We start from the raw sequence: 23,661 nt of genomic DNA, 5'->3' as shown, positions 1-23,661 counted from the left end.
TCTATTTCCCTGTTCATAAAAGTATGATGGTTCATAAGCTCTATAATATATAAAAACCACCTATATAAGAACCATATGTAAGCAAGACACGTGTTATAACTATTGCTGTCCAGCAAACTAAATACAGCTGCTTTAGATGTTACCTTTTCAAAAAACTGTCTTTAAATATGTTGGTAAAAGAATAACCACCAAATATCTACTACAACTGGTTTTCAAATGAATACAATAAACAACTGGGGCACTACCAATAATATAAGCCAATTTTTCTTATATTTTCAATATATTTAATTAGGGAATCATGAAAATAATGAGGCCTAGTTTACACAGGAGGAAGATCCACTGCTATCATTTCTACCGGTAGTACATGCCAAGGTCAGCTGAGTAGTCCTATATTGGCCCTTTCCCTGTAGTGTTGCTCACCCCTTGTTCACCCTCTGACAACAAAAAGATTGTTATTAACAAACATCTTTGGTGGTACAAGAAATATGCTTGCACTCAGGCAGCCCAATCCAAAGGGGTGTATGTGTGGTGGGTGGGTATGGTGCAGGTGTGCCACTTCCAAAGACGTGTTCAGTGGTGTAGCTGCCAGGAGAACAAAGGAAAAGCCCTGCTAGCTGTGAAATGCCCCATTCAGATCAACAGCCTATGCCACCCTTTTTGTTGGTGTAAGTCTGTGCCTGGAAAGGAGGGAATTCCCAGGCTGAAAGGACTCTGGAAGCTGACTAAAGTCAGCCCCAGCTTCTGAAACATCTTTAGAATGTCTCTATCCATGCTGGCGCAGCCTCCTGTGCTGGAGGACTGGCAGCACTGGTGTAAACCTCTGCATTCATCTGCTGATGTAACTATCCCGTGTCAGCGTCCATGCCTGTTTGGGTGGTGCAAGTGGCAATGACACCAGTGCAAAGGTCACACTGCTTCCAGTGTGGCTTCACCCCCTTTGGATTGCACAGCTAGAGTATGAAAAGGTAGGATGGGCGCATATGGATGGATCTTAGTGATTCTGTAACTCAACCCATTCCTACTCAACCCATTCTGAACAAGAATAAAGTGCCCAGTGTTCACTGTGTGTGTAACTTCTTGTAAATTTTTATGTAATTTCACCATTTCTACTTGACACCATTTTAATGACTCATGGGGGGAACTGTATTTCATTTATTTTGTATAACTTTGCTTAGGCAATGTAATCTAGATTGATGACAATTGAGGCATCTGGAGTTGGTTGCTAGATTTTCCTTATTTAGCTATGTATTTATTTTTGCTATCAGAGAAAACTGCAATAGATGAAAACTGTACACTCGGTGAAGCGACTGATGGATTATTCAGTAGGTCATATCATCCCCACTGCCCCTCACCTATCCTTCTGCCATGAGATACCTTGAACAATTGCCCAAGCTGTCCCAGGAGTGCATCAATAAGAAAAGACCATAAGAACAAAGCTAATGCAGCTGACAATAGAACTTGCCACATCCTAAACAAAGTATCTGAAACTATGGTTAGTTCATATATGTATGCATCTTTTGTTAACAACTTTCATATGTGATAGTGAATTACTGAAGATTTAACACCACATGAAAAACATTTTGTCCTATCATATGACATCAAATACATTTTTTGCCGTTGAGTCCATTCAGCAATTAGTTATCAACTGTATAACAATCAAGTGATATATGAGTAAGTGTAAAATGGCCCCAAATCTTCACTGTGCAGTCAGTGCTCAACAGTGACCACAAAAACAGTGAACCCCATTTTTGTACATCAGCCTAATGCATTTTAGTGGTATGCTGGGCTTCAAGTGTTATTAATATTATTCTATTATGGCTTCTCAAATCAATTAATTTCATTATGTTTGTAATGTAGTATTTGTCCTCCTCTGGAAAAGGCTTTTATACTCAAGTTAATTCTACTTTCTAAAGAAAAAAACTTTGTTCTTTGTATTTGTTGTAAGAGCTCTACCTTTCTGCCTACAATGCCTGTGATCTATCTTTAGAATGGTTCTCCCTTAATCTAGCAGCCAGCACTGTCAAGTGTCTCTCTGACTTGCTCTTGCTTTAATAAGATATTCCTCAATTTACATGCTGGAAGAGATTTTAGATGCTAACCAAAATCCAAATAAGTTAAAAAGTCTATTTGAAAATTTAAATGGCTTCAAAGAGAAGCAAGAATTATGCTGTTTTATGAATCTGTACGTTAACAGAAAAGATGCAATTGTTAAAACAAGCTGATTGATTGAATATCTGCTCTGTCAGCAATTTTAATCTTAAAATAAACTACTGTCTTTTATTGTTAATGGTAGATATCAGAACTAGTAATAACATTGGGGCTAAGCCATAAAGGGAAAGCTTTTCATGAACCTCTACCAACCTAATACATGTCCTGTCTTCAACTATTTTTCTGTGATTTTTTTTAGGTCGGTGAGAATGCTTGCCTATATAATATTTCATAAATTGACTTTCTTTGCTCTCAACATTGTTACACAGCTGATGCATTAAATAATGCCATGCTGTTATCCTGTTCACCAAATGCTTGACTGGAATTATCAAGGAAGCACTGGTCTCCTTCTCAAATGCTTTCATTTGCACTAAATGGGACTGGCAACAGACCATTGTTATGATCAGAGGCATACCAGGGAGAAATGGCATCCAGGGCAACACCTGAGTGGTTGAGTGGTGTCTATGACCACCACTCAACCCCACCCCCACTTACCTTCGCAAGCCTTCAGGAGACCAGTGGCAGGGCTTGGCGGTAGGTGGCTCAGACAGGCAGCTCAGACAGGCACCGCAGCAGCAGGCTGGCTCCTGCCCTCCAGAGCATGCCTGGACCACCCGCTGCTGGGTCCTGCTCTCAGGAGTCGGCGTGCAGGGAGGTCAAGGGGCATGGCGTGGTCGGCAGCACCATGGGGGCAGGCTTGCTTCTACCCTCCCTGGGGGGGAGCCAGCCTGTAGCCGTGGCAAACACCTCAGGCAGCAAGTAGTGCCATGTCAGGGGGGGAAACCATGAGGTGCCAGTCGGTGCCCAACACTCCCCCTACGTAATGAAATGGCATGTGCTCAGGGCCCTGGTTATGATATCCTATTTGCTATTCTTTTCTTAACTGTTTTTTCCTGAAACAAAATACTGCAACTACAGAACAAAAAATGGCATAGAAGCTAAAGTTCATAGAAAAAACCACATATTTAGAAAAACTGTGAAAGGCTCAGTTTTCACGTAAATTCTCTAATTATGCAGAGTTGTTGATGCTTTCATTCTGAAAATATTTTCAAAATTGTACAGATATCTCCAACATTAAGCAGAGAAAGTTTTAAAAAGTAGCAGAGTTATACTGGATATAATTGAACATAAAATTTCCAAGTTCAGCAAAGAAAACCCTTCCAATTTTTTGCCTGTAGTCTGTATGTGGTTAAACAGTATGAAGGAACATTAGTAATGATTTGTTTCTTTAGAAAGTCATAACTCAACTTTTTTACAATTTCAGGGGTCACCAAGGCAGCAAACAATTTGAAACAAACATGATAAAATGCATTATAAAACCACTAAAATAAACCTCTCCCCAAAATACCTCATTAAGCCAACTGTAAAAATAGTTCAAAACAGAGCTAAAATACATGTAAAACAATTAAATATATACAAAATATACAACACTGATTAGGGAGAAGGGATCATTGGAGGAATGTTAAATGAAACAGAGTCTTCATCCACTGGCAGAATATGTCAACAAAATGGGACAAATGAATTTCCCTGAAGAGAGGGTTCCAGAGCTTTAGTGCCATGATTGAGAAGTCCCTCTCCTAGGATGCCAAACACCTAATCTCAGAAGATGGAGACGCCCCAAGCAGGGCCTCCAAAGATGACCTGGATATCATATGATCTCACCCAGTAGTTTTATGTAGCTATTAAAGAGTACAGTGGACAAGAATCACCTTCTGAAACGTGCCATCCAGGTAGGATCAAAACACTGCAGAATGATGCATCCCAGTGCATACAGTGGTATCAAAAGCCACTGTGAAAGGTCCAGGAGAATCAACAGAGTCAGCTGACTGGAATTGCTGCTGGGTGGGAAACAGTTATAACAGTGCTGACAAGAAGCAGGTGACAGATGCAGCAGAGTAGGCTTGCAGCAGAGTGGGTTGGCAAAATCATTACTGAATGGTGGGCTCAAGAAGAAAGCCAAAAATATGAATAGCTGCACTTTCCCTCCCCCTGGGCACCCAGAAGAAGTGTCTGATAAATTACCAGATGCACTCTTTCCTACCTTCAGTGTAGTAGTCAGTGGCAGTGGTGGACCCCAGTAACTGTTCTGGGCCCAGCACTAGCTGTGGCAGAGCCCAGGAGCAGCACTAACTGTGCCTTGGAGCCCAGGAGTCACAGCAGGCTGTGCAATGGCAGTGGCGAAGAATCCTGAAAGCTGTAGAAGGCCTGGCAACAGCAAAGCAACCTAGGTGCTGCTGTGGACTCAGAGGTGGCTGCAGAAACCCTGGGAGATGGTGCAGATCTGGTGACAAGTTGTGTGTGTGGGGGGGGTGGGGGGATGAGCCTCATGGACCCACACTTGTGAGAAAATAATCCAGTCAGCAAACTATCTGCCAGTTTCCTGCTATAGAGAAAGACAACAGCAACTTCCTTTGTCTTGTTTCATGACAAACATTTAACGAAAGTCTTATGTAGTGCTAACCATCAAATCAAGAGATGAAACCTTTTTTTAACAGCATTTTCTGAAAATGTACCCTTCACTTTGCAAAGACACTAGTAGAACAGTTACCTGAAGTTGTTGTTCTAAGGCAACTGTAGCTTTGTCTCCACTAGCTTCATCCACTACAACAACCATATGGGTGAGAGAATTAACCTTGACTTGTTCCTGTTCTAAGTCTTCTTGAAGTACCTAAAAGAAAAAAATACAACCACTCATCAACTCATAATTAAAGACCTAGGGAGATTGCTTTACTTCATGATGTACCTAGCTGGTTGCAAAATCTTACCTCCCCACCCATACCCAAATAAAATAATCTATTGTTGGTAGAGGTGGTAGAAATGAGACTGTGCCAAACCCAATGGAATTGTGCTTAGAAGTGTAAACAAAAATGTCAAATGTACTTTTCAGTTAAGACACATACATTTTTGGTTAGTGAAATTTTCTTTGTTTGGCAAGTGCATATTTTTCCCACTTTTGAAAAGATTTCCTTTTCAGTATTCTTTTACAGCTTTTGACAGTTGTTTGAGTACTGTTTAACTTTTGTTTCTAAAATTTGTTTTTAAGATGTGACTGTGAAGAAGTTGCCTACTTTTTATGTAAAACATTGTAACTGTTATTTATTCATTTGTATGTTATTGCTCATTATTGTTAATATTAGTTCATTATTGTTCTCCAATTACTTGTATTATTGAAATCTCTGTACCAAGTCAGTTGTTACGTTACTCCAAGAAGACCAGTCCCTACTTTAAAACTTATATGGTTTAATTTACTTTTCTTTTTGAAGGAAAAAAACACTGAAGTCTCATGGCAGGTTTGTAATATTTGCTTTATTTACAAATATAAAAACATCACAAATCATAGCAATATTTATCTTTTCCAGTTAAATCCAATGTTTCTTCACATATTGCTGTATGTACCTGTTGTCATCCAAGCCCTCATAGATACTTAGCAAAGCAAACAAAGTACCAAATCTACCTGAAAACCTGATGAGACATAATGCCCAGAGATAAACTTATTAAAAATGAAGAGCATCTTAAGAAGATGGGGCCATTGGCCATGGCCACTAGTTGGTGGCCCACAAACACCCAAATCTGACAGCCATCACATGCCCCTTGAAAAAGGCTCCTGCTGGGACTGTCCTCATATTTTCCATAGCTGACCCAAACACCAGATGGAAAAAACAACATGTGTCATTTTTTTCCTCTCAGAAGTTTTTTTCCCCTCTCAGAAGTCCTGTGAACTGCAAGATATTTTGTAAAGTTAGTGTGACTGGGTTACCCCTGCATTCTCTATCCCAGGCATAGACAGTGGAAATACTGTTAAGTTTACCTTGGAATCTGCAAATTGTTGGAGAAACCTCTTGTGGGCATCCCTCCCTCTTCATCATTCCCATTCTCCTTTACTAGGTTACGATAAAATTGTCAGCCTGCTTTATAAAGAAATTATCTTCCCACTCCCATCAGTAAAAATGTACTTGTAAGACTGAACCAGACCGGGACTGAAATCAAAGAATTGCAGCACAAAAATAACAAATCAATGCATAATCAAATAAAAAAGTCTGCCAGGAGAAGAAAAATTGCTTCTTTCCAACAGTAGCTCATAACAGCTGTTTCAGAGAATATAGTAGTTTTCCATGACGGATTAAAAATGTAATTGTATAATATATCAAAGAAATTCAATCCACAAAAGAAAAATAAGACTACTCTACAATACCTACCCAAACTTTATTTTTGTTGAAGCGGCATAAGCAATTCTCTTTAATTTCATGAAACTTTAAGGGAGGGAGGAATTGGGCAGAGTTAATACTGGCAAGGCTAAACCCATGCTAAAGGAAATCAATTTTAAAATTCTGCCTTATAATGGTGCCAAATGACTAACAATACACAGTAAGATAGCCTGAACTGATATCCCCAACCCCATTTACATATCAATATCTACACTGGAAGAGTCAACAATTTCTGAGAAATCAGAAGCTCTTTTTTAATAGATATGAACAGACAAAAAATAAAGAAAAATGTTGCAAACCATAGCAAAAAAACAATTACATTCATATCAAAAAACAAAGGAAAAAGAATATACATATAATATGTTATTAACAGTAAATAATAGTATAATGATGAGCACTGATTATCATAATGATCTTAACATAAATCATGTGGATGTGACTCTATGGTGGATTCCTCATGGGCAAAAACAGTGGTGTGAAAACAGTACACAATGGTTTAAAATGGTATAAAGAGGTTTACACCATTTCAACACCATTTTCACATCGCTGTTTTTGGCCCATATGGAATCTGCCTATGAATCAATGTCCACCAAAACATCATATCGTTAACAGCCTTGCTCAAGGCCGTGGCTTCCTTTGTAGAGTCAATCCATCTCATGTTGGTTGTTCCTCTTTTCCTGCTGTTTTCAGCCTTTCCTAGCATTATTGTCTTTTCCAGTGACTCTTGTCTTCTCATTATGTGACCAAAGTATGACCAGTTCAGTCTAGTCATTTTAGTTTCTAGGGACAGTTCAGGCTTAATTTGACCTAGAACTGATTTTTTTTGCAGTCTATGGTATCCTTAATACTCTTAATACTCTCTTAATACTCTCTTCCAACACCATAATACTCTCTTAATACTCTCTTCCAACACCATATTTCATGACCCACCTTTCAAACCATACATAGGCTCATTCCACACATGCAGAATAATGCACTTTCAAACTGCTTTCAGTGCTGTTTGAAGCTGTGTGGAATAGCAAAATCCACTTGCAAACAGTTGTGAAAGTGGTTTGAAAATGCATTATTTTGCGTGTGTGGAAGGGGCCCTTGTAATAGGAAATACTATGGCATAAATTAACTTGATCTTGGTTGCCAGCAGCACATCCTTACATTTAGGAATCTTTTCTAGCTTCTTTATTACTTCCTTTCCTAGTCAATTTCCTTCTGATTTCTTGGTTTCAGTCTCTCCTTTGATTGATGTTTATAACAATATCAAAAGATGAATCATATTAAAATAGAATAGATAAAAAGACTTGTAGTGTTAACTACAACTATAAATTTCTAAAAAAAACCCCAATTTTCCAGAGTATTGAAAATTCAATTAACGTATCATTATTATCTATTCAAAGTACATATAAATGCTGCCCACCTTTTGGCATCTTTTCAATACAATACAAAAAAAATGTTAATCAGTCATATATATTATTTCAATAACCTCCTTTTCTACTCCCCATTTTTTAGGAATAATGTAAGCAAAGCGCATTCCTTTTTTCTTGTAATTTTTTAACTGGTATTTTATTCACAAAGTTGATTAGTTTTGGCATTCCAGCATATTCAACTACATTGCTTTCCCCATCCCCCTGGAGTGAACCCTATTTTGCTTTCCATTTTGCTACAAGTGTACCTTTGGCTGCCACTATTATGCATTTGAACAATTATTCAAGGGTTTATGGATTATTAATTTTTTTGCAAAATGCTTAACAATATATGCTTGGCTTTCATAGTAAATTTTTTAAAAAATTCTTAATTCTGCATGTATTTCTTTCCATTTATTATTATTATTATTATTATTATTATTATTATTATTATTATTATTATTATTATTATTTAGGCTTGATAAAACACCCAACCCCCGAAGGGCTCTGGGCGGTGTACAATGAGACATAAAACAGATACAATATAAGGTCTCATAAATACAATATATCGATAAAACATTAAAATTCATTAAAATACATTAAAGCAGCAATTCCAAAAATTACAGATAAAAATACATGCACAGATGCATGCACAGATGGCGCCCAACCCAAAGGCCAGGAGGGCCAGCATTTTTCCTATCTTTTTGCAAATCTACCACATATGATAAAAAGTGTTGTCTGATTCTTTACATTTCCAGCATTTTCCATTATAGGTCTTGTCCATCTTGATATCTTTTGAAGCAATGAATCACTGATAAAATATTTTGTACCAATTTTCTCTTGATGTTTCATTGGCTTAAAAAGTATATCTTTTGTCTGTAAGATTTCCCACTGTAGGAGAGATATTTCTTCCTCAAAAATTTGGATCCATGTAACTATAGATATTTTAAGTTGTTCTGTTTCTGTGTCAAATTGGAGTAATAGCTTATAAATTCATCCTACTGGTCTTTTTGCTGCATTATCATTTTTCAAATTCAGTAAACTCCATTATTACACCTCATGCTATGTAGATGTTTTTTTAAAAAAATCTTGATAATGGTTGAAAATATAGTAGCTATTGTACTTTTTGCTGTCATCCATCATCATTTGTCAAAACTTGATTTCTTCTTGAGAATTTATCATATCCCCCTACATTATAAAATTATTTTTTCTCACATTCTAATAATACTATGCTTGAAGGGAGACATTAATAGTATATTGGATGACTAATTTCTTTTTTTGGGAAGATTCCCAAATTCTAAATAATTCATCTATGATTACATGGCTTCTGTTTTATTGTTTGTGCTTTTTTTTAACTCACATAGGTAGTTACGTAGACCTTCTTCCATACCTGCAATTTCTATGTTTATTAGACTTCAGTTTGGGTTTCTAATCCAATCCACAACCCAAACTAGGTTGGCTACTTGATAACATAATTTATATTGGGTATATTGGATTCATCTAGTCCTCCTCTCTTTGGCTCATTCCGCACATGCAGAATAATGCACTTTCAAACTGCTTTCAGGGCTCTTTGAAGCTGTGCGGAATAGCAAAATCCACTTGCAAACAGTTGTGAAAGTGGTTTGAAACCGCATTATTTTGCGTGTGCGGAAGGGGCCTTTTCCTCATCTTGTAAGACTTTAAATCAAATTATTGGCTTTTTGCCATCCCATATGAACTTATTTATTTGTTTCTGCCATTCCTTCAACATTTTCCCCTGTATTTAGATTGGTAACATCTGAAATTTTTAAAAATAATTTAAAAATACATTCATCTTTATTTTAGTTTAGACCATCTCTGCAGATCTTCTTGTATCTCACCCACATTGCTTTGTATCATTTTGACCAGTGAAGTTTATTCCCAAATATTTAACTGGGTTTAATGTTCCTATACATCCTGTAATCCCTCTAATATCCTCCTCTTCCTGCTGTTACAAATTGTAACATTATTTTCATCTTTTTCCTATTGATTTTATAACCAGACAAAAACCCAATTTTTTAAAAAAATTGCTCTATTTTATCTTGCATCAACAAAAGGGGATTTGCAATTGTCAGTAACATCAGCAGCATAACTTTTCATTTTGAACTCATCTCTATTTGCTTTCAATGGGGGGGGGGGGGAGCCAGATTCTAAAGTGAGCATATAAAAAAGTGAGTGAGCATATAAAAAAGGTACCATGACAAATAGTAGTGCAGGTCAGAGCCTGGGGGAAAGAGCCTGGCTCTGAGAGCGGGGTTTGGACTGGAAGCAAGGGGGGAATTTGAAAAGCACCATGACACATACCAAGTAGCAGCACAGGCCAAAGTCTGGAGAGGAGGAGTCTGACTTCCTCCCTCTGATACAGCAGTAGAGAGGCTTTCTCAACTACACAGGACAGCTGTCCTTATGGTTTCCAGCTCCAGATTGGGAAATTTCTGGAGATTTGGTGGTAGAGCCTGGGGAACGTGAGGTATGAGGAGTGGAAACATCTCTCCTTCACACCAAAAGTCAACTTACCTTTATCTGCCACTTTCATCTTTCTGTCTTCTACCCTCATCCCTACAACTTCTGCCTAGGAAAACTACAATGGGGACCAAAGAAGCTTACATTAATCTCTTCCTTTTTATTTGCACAACCTTGTGAGCTGGTTATGCTGAAAGTAAGTGACAGGTCCAAAATCACACAGTGAGTTCCCCAGCAAGGTGGGGATTTTAATGTGGGTCCCACAGACACTGATCTGAAACTCTAACTACTACACCATACTAGCTTTCATGGGGTAACTGCTGTTGAACAGTAGAAAACAGCCAGTCTTAGGTTATGCAAGTCAAGTTATACCAAGTCATGCAAAGATTGCTGCCAGGCCTAGGGTTGTCAACCTCAAGGTGCAACCTGGGGATCCCCTCAAACTGCAGCTTAACTCCAAAGAACAGAGATATGGTGAAGGAACCTGTCAAACAGCCATAAATAGGCTTATGATGGGAAAATTCAGCTCCCTATTTCCAACTGGCAAATTAGTCTACTGATGGATGTTTGAGCATCTTTAGTGACAACCCAGTCTGCACACAATCTGGAAATGATGCACTACACTTTTATTTGTACAAGAATTTCATACCAAGCTTTATTTCAGCAGTGCTATGGTGCCTTCTATATTATCTTTTAAAGTAGCATTAAAGTCAATTTTATACTGAAATAAAATGGGCGGTAGATGGGGGAAAAGTGGGGGAATGGGAAGTTGGTGCCAGGGGCAGCAAGGCACCACTGTCCTGGCAGGCCCTGGCTTGGTATTTGGGGGGGAGGTCAGGAAGGGAAGGAGAGGGGCAGGGGAGGGTGGGTGGGGGAATGGGGAGAGTGGTGCTGGTCTGGCAGAGCAGTGAGTGGAAAAGCCACTGTTGCCCTGCCACCCATTTTGGTGTTTGGGGGTTGGAAGAAGGTGAGCAGGGGAATAGGGAGGGTGATACCAGAGCTGGTGGGTCAGTAGGCAGCAAAGCCGCTGCTGTCCTGCTGTCCTGGTTTCTTATCAATCGGCGTGCAGGACTCACTTCCACTGATTGGTGGGAGGTGAGTCCCGCAACATTCCATCTCTTAGGGAATTGTAATTTAGGATATGTTAATGATAACTTTTTTATAACAATGTTCCTATTCCAACAAGTGATCATGGTGTCTCCCCTGCCAAATAAGTATTATTCCAACAAGTATACAAGGCACTGGCTCCTGGTGGAATTCCGGATCATCTTCAAGATGTTGGTATTAACCTCTAAGGCCCTTCATGGCCTGGGTTCTCATACCTTCATGATCGTCATACCCCAAATGTCCCAAGTAAGTCTCTGCGATCTGCAGAGGCTAATTTACTGGTAATCTCCCACCCCTCAATGACATGGCTGGCCTCTACCCAAGCCAGGGTTTTTATGGCCCTGGCCCCTGCCTGGTGGAACACTCTTCCATCTACTGCTAGGGCCCTGTGAAATCTTGGTAAGTTCCGCAGGGTCTGCAAAACTGAGTTGTTCCACCGGGCTTTCAGAGAGGCTGACTGCGGACTGCCTGCCCCCTTTTGATGCCCCCACACTAGGTTTTATACCATCTCCGGCACTGCCCTGTATTACATCTCTATTTTTGGCATTGCTGGTCCCCTTCTAGCCTTAGGATCAGACGTCATTGATAGATTGAAATGGGTTTTATGATAATGCTGCTATTGTGTTTTAAGGGAGTTTAATGTTTATAATTTGTATTTTATTGTGCACTGTCTAATATTGTACATTGCCCAGAGCCCTTTGGGGGTTGGGCAGTCTATAAAATCCAATAATAAATAAAAAATAAAAAATATTCTTATACATCTCCTATTTTGGAACCCCTCTGAGACTGTATGAACTGTGATCAGTGTCAGAAATAGCACTTGACCAAGATAAAATGGACTGAGGGTGGCACACAAACCAGGAAGAAACTGGGGAAAGAGCATATTTCAATTATAGTTAATGGAAAGATAACATTATGTCTATACCATTATTGAGTTCACAGTACTGAAGCTGTTTAGGCACCCCTCTGTTTAGACACCCTTCAATGAACTCAAACTCAAACCTGCAATGTGGTTGCAGCTTGGAGCCATCAATTCTTCTTACACATACACATAAATAAAAATAAACTTCCTTAGAGCAGAATGCACACAAAAAAGTCTTGCCCAATTCCTTTGTTCTCTATGTGCAGTCTTGTTGTTTTCATAATTAAATTCATTTTTCAAAAACACTCCACATCTTTTCCAAAACAAAGGCAGGCACTCCGTTTGAATACATTATGGTGCTCCGGGGCTGCATGCTCTAGACCCTGCACTGCTAATGAGATTAGAAATCCCAATTATAATAACTAATAGTGTCAATTTGCTACTAAAGTACTCTAGAAGAAAAACCAAGGTAGCAAAAGAAAGAAACCAGAGGGATAATAAAATCTGAAATGTTATCATTATATTTTGCAGTTACAAGTATACTGCAATTCCCTTTTCCCTTACCATCCTACAACACTTTCATTCTGTGAATAATGACAGCGAGACAAAAGAAGAAAAGACAATCCTAGTCTTAATAGGAAATCCATAAGTTGAGTTTTGTTCATTTTCAGTACAAATTTTCATCTATGAAAAGATGAATTATGCTAATGCAATGCAACACTATATTGTGCCATTTTCTGAAAATTTAGCAAGAATGCTTCATATTTTTTTGGAAAAAATGGGCTGGTAAAATACCTGATAGTAGCTTACCTTATGTTCTTCAACCTGCCTCTTTAAGTCCTCCAAATCAGGCCCCAGGGGCTCAGAATCTATCTTTTTTGTCCTTTCTTCTGTTTTAACTAACCAGTCCCTTAGTTGGCTTAGCTGCTGATTTTGTAACTCCATTAGAATGCGATGTAAACTGGAAACAAAAATGAAAAAGTAAGTTAAAGTTAGGTCCATAGGGATGCCAGCTCTGGGTTGAGAAATACTTGGAGATTTTTTCAAGGCGTGGAGCCTGGACAGGATAGGGTTTGGGGAAGGACCTCAGGATTTGGGAAAGAACTTATGCAATGCCATAAGTTCACTTTCCACAGCAACCATTTTCTCAAGAGAAACTGATCTTGGTTGTCTAGAGATCAATTGTAATAGCAGGAGATCTCTGGATGCCACCTGGAGGCTTACAACCTTGAAGACACATGAGACATTAAATTCTTCATCCTGCTGCATTCCATGAGCCATACACTGACATTAGGACAGCAAAAAACTCACAAATGGAGAAATGAAAGTTCAAACTTATTTACTTAAAATATCATATTTTCCTTAGAAGTTCTATTTAAAAGAAAATCCATGCATATATGTTTTGACAGATACCAGATACTGATCCATTTTTCTCTGAATGCATAGTGCATATTTAAAAATGCACACATATTTTAATAATATTGACTTGAATCTACCACTCCAGTGTTCAAAGTCTGAAACTTTCCTCCAGCCTAAAAGACTTCTTCCAAAGTGACAAGTCTGATGAAAGAGTCAAGTTGGATTAAGAATCTTTAGGCTGGAAGAAGGTATCAAGTTTTGTTTAGGAGGGTGGTAGGAAATGCGTCCTTTATTCTTCATGTAATTATTAGATCAGGACCAACTTTATCTCCCCAACCTCTGAAAAAAATCTGTGCTGATTCTACTGCTGAAGAAAGTCCCTTTCTACACTAAGGAAAAACACAACAAAAATGATATTGTACACCTAGATATTACAAATGAGGCATCCAGAGGCATTGCCAGATCATGATTTCTGCACAAGGAAGCCTTGTAATGCTCTTATATTCCTAAACATTTGGCACTATCAGCTAGTTCTTAGACAGAACACAAAACTGGAACTATATACCTCTGAAGACTGAATGTGGATGTCACATTAGATTATTTATCTAGATTGAATTTCTTCCTATAAGGAGATATGGACTAAATCCCCATCTAAAGTTCTTCTGAAACTGACAGAAACTACAGCTGCATCTTGTGCAATACAATTCCAACAGAGCTATTAATCCCATGCCTCACTTGCTCATGTTTAAGCTAGAAGATCAATCAGGAGACGGCACAAACTTAATCAGGTAGAGAGTTAAAGATCCTTCTGTTGAACAACTAGAGCAGGGGTAGGGAACCTGCGGCTCTCCAGATGTTCAGGAACTACAATTCCCATCAGCCCCTACCAGCATGGCCAATTGGCCATGCTGACAGAAGCTGATGGGAATTGTAGTTCCTGAACATCTGGAGAGCCGCAGGTTCCCTACCCCTGAACTAGAGCAACAGCTAATGTATCTTGATACTAGAATTCTTTTTCATCTGCTCATTTCACAATAAATTCTAGAGTGGATAATCATGTGGGTGACCCAGAACTATGTAAAATACTGTCTGGGATCAAGGAATGAAGTTGTTACAAACATCACAGCTCTCTTTCTCTTTCCCCCTCCCGCCACTTTAGTAAAGCAAAATTTTATTACCGTATATACTCGTGTATAAGTTGACCTGCATATAAGTCTAGGCACCTAATTTTACCACAAAAAACTGGGAAAACTTATTGACTCGTGTATAAGTCTAGGGTGGGAAATGCAGCAGCTACTGGTAAACTTCAAAAATAAAAATAGATACCAATAAAATATTTTTAAATATTTATTTCAAACAGTATAGCATCAACAATAACTTAAAAGTTCTGAAGTGGAATACATAACTCAGACAGTATCTCTTCAGAGTTTCATAGGGAAGATGCTCAACAAGATCCCTCTCTTTAAAAAGTCCCTACAGGTTCTCCTTCAACACGGATAGCTTATCATTACACAGTGAAAATGCTTGCATGGTGATGGCAGCCGCTGCCCCAAAGCAAGTCTTTTTTGCAGGTCTGAAAGCTCAGTTGGACAGAAGTCCCACCTGCTTTCCAAAAACACTGGATGTGGGCTGAAAAAGGTGCTGGAAGTGGCTGCACCTCAGGGCACCCTGTGTGTGCGAGGATTCCTGCCACCAAGGGGTCCAAAGGTGCAGATTTCTCAATGAGTATGGCTCCAAGCATTCATGGAGCTTCCTGGCCTGAACAAAAATTCTGTGACATATAAATTTAATATTTAATATTCACACCTATTCACTGAATATTTACTGTGAATGAAGTTACAGGCTACCTGTAATGCAGCGAAGCAACAGCCCAAGGCTTACCTGGGAGCTGCCTTGCCACATAGCAGGGAGCAGGTGCAGAAAAACACCCTCAGCTCCCAGTCTTTTTTCACTCACCACCCCACTCGTGTGCTGAAATTGTGCTGAATTGTGCTGAAAAAGTTGACTTATATGAGAGTATATAAGGTATGTGATTAGGGAACTGCTATGTCTGATATGGTCTGGCCTTGTTTCCTTCTCACCTTTTCATGCCTCACAAAATACCCCTACAGCTTGGTTCTTGAAACCTTATTCTGCATGTTAAAGCAGACTATTTTGCATATATAAGCAGGACATTCAATAAATCTACACAAGGAAAATTAAGTTGCATGCAGGAAATGATTTTCACAGAAACTGGCTTCACACAATTAAGTTGTCTGTATAGCTTGGAAAGGAGGTTCTATGGAATTTCAGAACCTGGGAAGGAAGGAGACAGACAGGTAGATAGGTTTTAGTTACATTATTCTTTCATGCCACACCAACTGAGCACTACCAATGGGGCTGTTCTCCAGGGAGCAATTTCCTGTGTCGGTGAAGACAATTGTATGTCGCAGTGTACCCATACTGACAACTCAGCACAGCATCCTGTTCTCATCTGCTGCTGTTCCTTTGAAAAATAATTTGTCCCTGACTCAGCAGACAGATGTGATAATGTCTGCATCACTGCTTTTGCCATAATTTGGAAAACATGCAAACACTTGAGAGTAAAACATTTTCAGCATGCTTTAAAAGAAGGTTATTTGATATTTAAAATCAATCAAACAAAACCAGAGCATAATATATCTCAATTCACATTCATTGGACATGTAAAGTACATCATTAGAGCACATGGAGCCACAATTTACCTTTCACTAATTTCTAATACAATCTTTATTAGGCTCCTGGATTGCTGAGGCTCTTCCTTTTTTGGTCTTTAGATAAACATTAGTAAAGATTTAATTAGTCATTTTCTTGGCATCTATGGATTTGGAAAGGCACTTCCATTCAATTTTGATTCTATATTAAAAGTGTTGGGAAAGATTAATGTTTTGATTATGTTTTTAAAGTGGAGAAAGTGCTGAGTTGAAATGAGATTTTGAGCATCCCATGCTATTTTAACTAGTACAGCATTCATCAGAATGCATGGAGCATGTGTACTGTCCCTCAGGCACGGTGGGATTTTGGCAGGAGCCCTATGTCTTGGGACATTTATACCCCATTCACTGCATTATCAGAGCCACTAATAGTAACTGTTGGTCCCTTGAGCCAAAGCACTTGCATCATTGTGCAGAATCTTCCTGGTAGAATAATCTGATTCCAATGTGTCAGTCCTCTACATCTGTCTGGTATAAAAAGATATGCAGCCCATGGAGGTCTCTCCATGCTCTTGCCAGCCTTCTAACCTGAACATCTTATAGCTGATTTGTACTTCCTGCATTATTCATAGGTGTTTTAACTTATTTATTTCAACGAAAGAACTGGATTTACTATACAAGTGCAGGTGAAAGGGTACAACTGTTTTAAAAACAACTAATTTACCACTTGAATTAGTTCAAAGATCACCAGACTTTTTCTTGTTCAGACCCAAAAAGGCTTGATTTTTCACTAGTATTTTCTAACATAAACCCCCAAGTTGGCCACTTAACCCATGAAAAGATTTTCTCAATGATGAAAACATAATATGTGTGTGTGTGTGTGTGTGTGTGTGTGTGTGTGTGTGTGTGTGTGAGAGAGAGAGAGAGAGAGAGAGAGAGAGAGAGAGAGAACCATTCTTGGGGGAAAAAATCCCATAAATGGCCTAGCTCAACAAATGGTTATTTAATGATACACATGCCATTCTGGATTTATAAAAGCATAGATGCCTTAAATTAGTTTCATGAGGTAGTTCATTAGCTTTTCTGAGGAAATCAATTTGTTGTGTTTTAAAAGTAATGCAAACCATAATGAGACCATTGATCTTTTTGGTGGCATTCAAGAGTTAAAATGTGAGCAATGAACAAAAGACAGCAATGGCTAATGTGGATTTTATGAAACAGCAGCATATTATGCATAGCTAACTGTGGCACACAAAGTCTATAATGCCAGAGACAAAGTAAAAGTTCAGAAAGGCAGCTTGAGACATAAATTTTTGAATGTCTGTTTTGTGTGCCTATGCATACTGATTTCAATGGGCTTATCAGTGAAATCTTAAAGGTTGCCTGCACCACAGTGACTGGGCACTGGCATAATCATGCAATCATGTCTGCTTCCTAATGGGTTCTGAGAGGCAGGTCCACACATAGGCTGCAAATATGTCAGTTTCTCCAGCAGCAATGCTGTTGGATCCCATACAGATCACAAGATGTGACAGCAGGGCTGTGACTGACAAAATGGATAGAACCAGTCATGGGCCAGTAGAACAGAAGATCCAGCCTTGTGCACATAACAGCTGAGGAGCAGGAAGGTGGGGCTATGGACTGCAGGGCTGTGTCCACAGCACACACCCTATTCCCTTAAAGGAAGAGAGCCCTGCCTGACAGTAACATGACAGCTGACAGTGTTGGCAAGGGCCCTACTGGTGATGACTTCAAATAGGTTCACTGCCCATACAGTCCAAAAGCAAAAAATCACAAGGAAAGGAGCATGGAGAGATGATAAGCCCAGTCAGGGTGCACCCCCATCATGCTACCAGGAAAGCCCCCAAGCCACCCCATGCACTATACCTGTGGGCGGAGGAGCAGGAAGGACAGTGCTAGGGCAGGTCATTGTGCAGGGGTATGTAGCACCACCAACAGATTCCATAGTATCCTCTCAGTGTGCACCTGTTCATCTGCAACATCTCTTGTGACAGCCAGCAATCCTTCCAGGTACTTGGCAGCTGTGGCCACAAATGCTGCCAGTCCTTCCATGCACTGGTGATTCTGGAGAAAACATGCCTCCACTTGTGGTGGGTCTCCAGTTGTTCCTGTTTGATTGTGGTGGGTCTCCAGTTGCTCCTGTCTGTTTGATTGTCACCCACATGCAAGACTGTGTGTGTGGGGGAGAGTACCAGCTCTAGAACAGGGCCCATGGCCCTGGCAAAGGGATCTGAGTTCCTTACATCTTTGGTCTGTCCCCTGAATCAGCTTTTCCCTCAGTAATTGGCCTTTGGGACCTCACAATATCCAGCATTCAGAGGACTACTCCACTGGCTGCCACAACTCATCCCGAAGGGTCAGAATGTGATAGTACATAGCATCACCACTGAATGCCAGGGTGGAGGGCCTGGGTGGAGTACAGAGAGGTTGAGTCATCAGGGCCCCAACCATGAACTGCGCCCACAACCACATCATCTCTTTTGCCCCTTGGCCTTGAATGCTAGATGCTGTGGCCAACTGCTACAACATTGACCTCCGGGGCATTTGTTATGCAAAGATGTGGTTGATAGTATTGAATTGCGGGTGGGGTTTATCAGTCCAGGGAGTGATTCACATTTGCACAGGGAGGCCATTGAAATTCACAAACATCAAGACAACTTCAACAAGAAAGAAGAGACTCTGAGAGTCTCTGAGAGTGAACTCCCAAAGGCACCTGGTGGGCCACTGCGAGTAGCAGAGAGCTGGACTAGATGGACTCTGGTCTGATCCAGCTGGCTTGTTCTTATGTTCTTATGTTCTTAATTAACAAAGCTTGGCTACTAGTACTTAAAAACATCAGAATCAAAGGCCAAGGCCATGCTAAGTTCATGGACAACCCAGATACAGGATTTGCATTCACCAATACTGCTGCTGGGAATGCAAATGCAACTACAAATGTAACTGGATTGATAAACCCCACCCACAATACAATACTATCAACCACATCTTTGCATAACAAGTTCCACCCAAACACTTACTGATTGGTTCCCCACCCTGCGACACAGACAATATATTTCCTGCTGAACATTCTCTTCTCACTGGACACAGTGTGTAACAGACTTCCCTCTGTGATACACCTCTGAAGATACCAGCCACAGATGCAGGTGAAACGTTAGGAACAAGATCCACCAGACCATGGCCACACATCCCGGAAAACCCGCCACAACGAGTCTTATGAATTTTGATTCTGTGTGGCTTGCATTCACATGTATGAAGTTTATCAACTGGAAACCATCCAGAAAATGATAATATTTTATTTTATAATCTAGGGCAGTGCTGCTCACTCTGTAGCTTGCAGAGAGTCACATTCACAGGTACCATCAACAGAAAAAGACACATTTACTTCCATTTATTGGCATGAGACCTGGACCACATGGAGGCTCACTATCTCATGATCCCAGCCAATGTAGTTTGGGCCCTGCCATGCTGTTTGTAAAAGTTTCTTCTCATGCTTTTGGCTTGAGAAAGAAAGTTATGAAGTCACAAATGTTATCTGTGTTTGGAATGTGTATGTATGTCTCTTTCTCTTCTTACATCCCCCCTTATCTACACAGCCTTTCCAATTCCTGGCAGCTGGCTCGCTTGAGGTGGGAGGGGGAGGGGAAAAGGGGAACCGTTGGGAGCATATAATTGGTGTCTAGTGGGAAACTGACCATTTCAGACAATTTTCAAAGTTACATACCTTGCTATCAATATGCTTGCTATCAATAAAACAAGGATTCTATTACCAAAGTATTGATTTCTGTTATTCGAGCAAGACTGGGAATGTGACACACTGCTTACTAATTTCTCTGGGGGGGTGAGTTGTTTCAATGTGGGAACCAACTTTTGAAAGCAGCATGGGAGGGAGGGAGGAGCTCCTCATTCCTGTGGTACCAAGCAGGATTAGGCCCTGTAGCATTTTGAAAGGAAAAATAATCCAGGATGTAAAATGGTGCTGTGCCCCCATGCTGACTCAGCAAAGTGTATTTTAAGGTAAGATTAGGTCCCTACAAATAAACATTCAGCCAGCATTTCTGATAGTCTGCATCATGCCATATGAAGCTACAGTTAAATATTGCTGTTTCCCTTCATAATTAGATTCCATCTCAATGTGGAAGCAAATTAATTTCAATGGCATAAGTAGTAATTTGGTGTATAATATATGATAAAGTTTTAATTATGACACAGTACATCATTGTTATTTGAGACAAGAAACATTTTGGATAAGAATGAATTAATTTCTGAAACTAATTTTAATACTGTTCTTCTGTTGTCTAAAGTGTTGTCTGTTCTTTAATGCATTCTTTAGCTATCAGTTTCACAAAGATGTTAAAACTGAAATATAATTTCTAGGATGTCGATGAAACCTTTTATTTTTTTAACGATTTCCTAAGGCAAAATTTAAATTATGCTTACTTTTCTGTTTTTAAAAAACATCCAGTAGTATTTAACAGCTAGCTGTTAAAATATTAGATTATGGAAATATTAGATTATGTCTGGAAGTCTTGGGTTCAAATCTCCAATTCAGCTATGAAAGACCTGTTATCACTAGATAGCCTAATCTTCCTTACAGAGTTGTGATAAGAAGGAGGACTTCAGCAACTTGCAGGAAGTTTGACCAAAATATGACAGAATATGACAACAAGATGTTAAACTATACAAAAAGCTCTCATTTACCCTTTTGACCAAAGAGACAATGAGTACGCTATTGTCAATATGCTGATGTTTTTAAGGCAGCAATTATCAGTTAATTTAATCAGTACATGACACACTTAAATTAGTGACGTTGCAAATTATGCCCTTGTTTTTAACAGAGAAAGATATCCATTGATAGAAGAATGTTGTGGAAGGTACTCATCAGGTCACATTTAGTGGAAGGGACTCAAAGGAGTAATTGAATCCAGCCTATTTATTTTATCACATTCTGTTATCGTTAAAGTTAATTTGCCCAGCCAGTTAGCATGCACTGCTTAGTAAAACTGCTGACTGCCCATAGGAAGAGCCACGTTCCTTAGTAGTTTCTTCAGTGTGTGTGTGTAAGTGCCATCAAGTCACTTCTGACTGATGGTGATCCTATGAATTAATGACATCCAACATGACCTATTGTTAAAAGCCTTGCTCATGACTTGCAAACTGTGCTGTGGCTTTCTTGATTTAGATAGATAGATCTTTAATTTATATACTGCCCTCCCCCGAAGGGATCAGGGCAATTCACAACAAAAATTTATATCAGTAACATAACACATTCAATAACAGTATCAATAATCAAACCATCATCAATATAACAATATAGCATTATGACATTACATAGCAGCAATACAACAACATCACACAGCAAACTAATTCACAAAATACATGGCTACAATAAACAAAATACCATAACATCATAATCACAAAAACCATGAGTAGAAAATCATAACAGCACCATAACATTATACAAAAATATTAGCATAGCAAAAAAACTAAACTTAACATTATAAACTTCAATGAACATGACATTATACATAGCTAATTCACAATACAGAATCAACAATTCAAACTATATATATCATTGATGATAAACATTAATGACCAAGATGGCGACTCCCTCCATTTTCCATGTGCCATCTGTTCACTGATGCATTCCACCTGTGGGCTGCGGCTGCCACTATGATCTCCATAGGGTGTGCCAGGACCTGGTCACCATGCTCTCTGTTCTATCCATGCCGTCTGCAGTGTTTGTCTCCATGAGGACCTCTGCCACTGGTACCCAATGCCATCCGGGAAACTTCGGCGATGAACAGGAGCACTCCTCTCCGGCTCTCCCACTACTGGCAGTTTGCCCCAGCTGTCTCTGCCTTCACCGCTGCCATATAGGGACCTGCAACCATACTTGGGCCTGGGCAGTTGATTGTTGCCTAGGGGTCTCTCTCCTGTTTAAGCAGTTGACAGTGGGAGGGGTCTCTCATTCCTCTGAAAATTTAGTCCTGTGGGTCTTTCTCTTTCACTGCTGCTTTCTAATTTTCCTAGATTTATTGTCTGTTTTATCTTCTCATAATGTGGAGTATGATAGTTTAGTCATTTGAGCTTCTAGGGACAGTTCAGGTTTGATTTGATCTAGAACCCACTGAGTAGTTCATTTGGTGGTCCACAGACTCTGTAAAACTCCTCCCACACTACATTTCCGAGGAATCTATTTTCTTCTTGTAAGCTTTCTTCATTGTCCACTTTTTACATCGATATGTAGTAACAGGAAATACTACAGCATGAGGTAACTTGATCTTGGTTGGTAGCAACATTCCCTATAAGCTATACAGGTGAATGGCCATGTGACCACCACATAGGTACCACACAGGTAAGGGGATGCCCAGCAGGGAGAGTTCTGTGCAGCACCAGGGGACAGTTGGAAGAACTATTAGTTGCCAATGACACCTCCTTACATTGAAGAATCTTTTCTAACTTTTCATGGTGGCCCATTCCCAAATTATGTACTATCACAAAAACTTTGTACCAGCTTCAAAATTGCTCTCTGAAATATATATTCACTTACTTGCTCTGTTTCTCCATACTTGTGACCCTGAGATTTTCCCAACGCGAATTGAGAAGATTAATCTGTTCTTGTATTTCATTTTCTTCCTCTTCTGAAAGCTTTCCAAATGATAGAAGTTGGCTGCCAACTTGCAAAACATGACCAACACGTCCCTGGTGAGCTGTTAATTCCATCATAAAACCCTTAAAAAATTAACAATGATTACTACCAACAAATGAAGGGTGGTTTTCAACATTGCAGATTAAATTGTAATTTCTAAAGAGTTATTGAATGGAATAATTGAAAAAAAAGTTTACAGCCCTATCCAAACCCAGAAAAGCCCTGAACCTCCCCACCACCGAAAAGCCACATAAGGCTGAATGGACATATGCCACCAAAAGACAGACATAAGTCTGAGGGCTGGTGCACCATGCAATTGGCCCTAAACCACAGAAGGGAACACCCTGGCCCATTACCCCATGCTGGCATCTGAGCAGGAAACCAGCACAGCTCCACAGCAGTCTGAACTTCTGGGTTTTGGGCAATGGGACTGTGGTATATGAGGCCACCAGTGCATCTGCCCCATCTGCTGGGGTGAGTGCCCAAGGGAAGACAAATGTGCTGGAACAAGACTGTGCTGTTCCCTATGGTCCTTTCAGCCCTCCTTGAACTGGGAAGTCTGCCCTTCATTCAAATACTTAGCAACAAGAGCTACAATGCCATCAGTCTCATGAACAAAATAAAATTTAGTCTCAAAATGTTAGTCAAATGTTATGCTTTTGACCTTAATACTCTATACAAACAGAAGAACAGCAGTCAG

At 39.6% G+C, this 23,661-nt stretch overlaps 1 protein-coding gene across 2 annotated transcripts in view; it reads right to left on the bottom strand.

The window, feature by feature from the left end:
* The window catches only part of DMD (dystrophin), a 1,175,169-nt gene that overhangs the window by 756,339 nt on the left and 395,169 nt on the right, over positions 1-23,661 (bottom strand). For both annotated transcript variants that reach the window (XM_048495459.1, XM_048495460.1), the window contains 3 exons: positions 22,863-23,044; positions 13,071-13,221; positions 4,757-4,876 (listed from right to left, as the gene is read on the bottom strand). In XM_048495459.1, coding sequence (XP_048351416.1) covers positions 4,757-4,876; positions 13,071-13,221; positions 22,863-23,044 — 453 coding nt within the window. The remainder of the gene's footprint in view (positions 1-4,756; positions 4,877-13,070; positions 13,222-22,862; positions 23,045-23,661) is intronic.

Source organism: Sphaerodactylus townsendi, linkage group LG04, assembly GCF_021028975.2.
Source record: "Sphaerodactylus townsendi isolate TG3544 linkage group LG04, MPM_Stown_v2.3, whole genome shotgun sequence".
Lineage (NCBI taxonomy): Eukaryota > Metazoa > Chordata > Lepidosauria > Squamata > Sphaerodactylidae > Sphaerodactylus > Sphaerodactylus townsendi.
The sequence above is the reverse complement of the archived record's forward strand: the minus strand, read 5'-3'. Positions and strand labels throughout refer to the sequence as shown.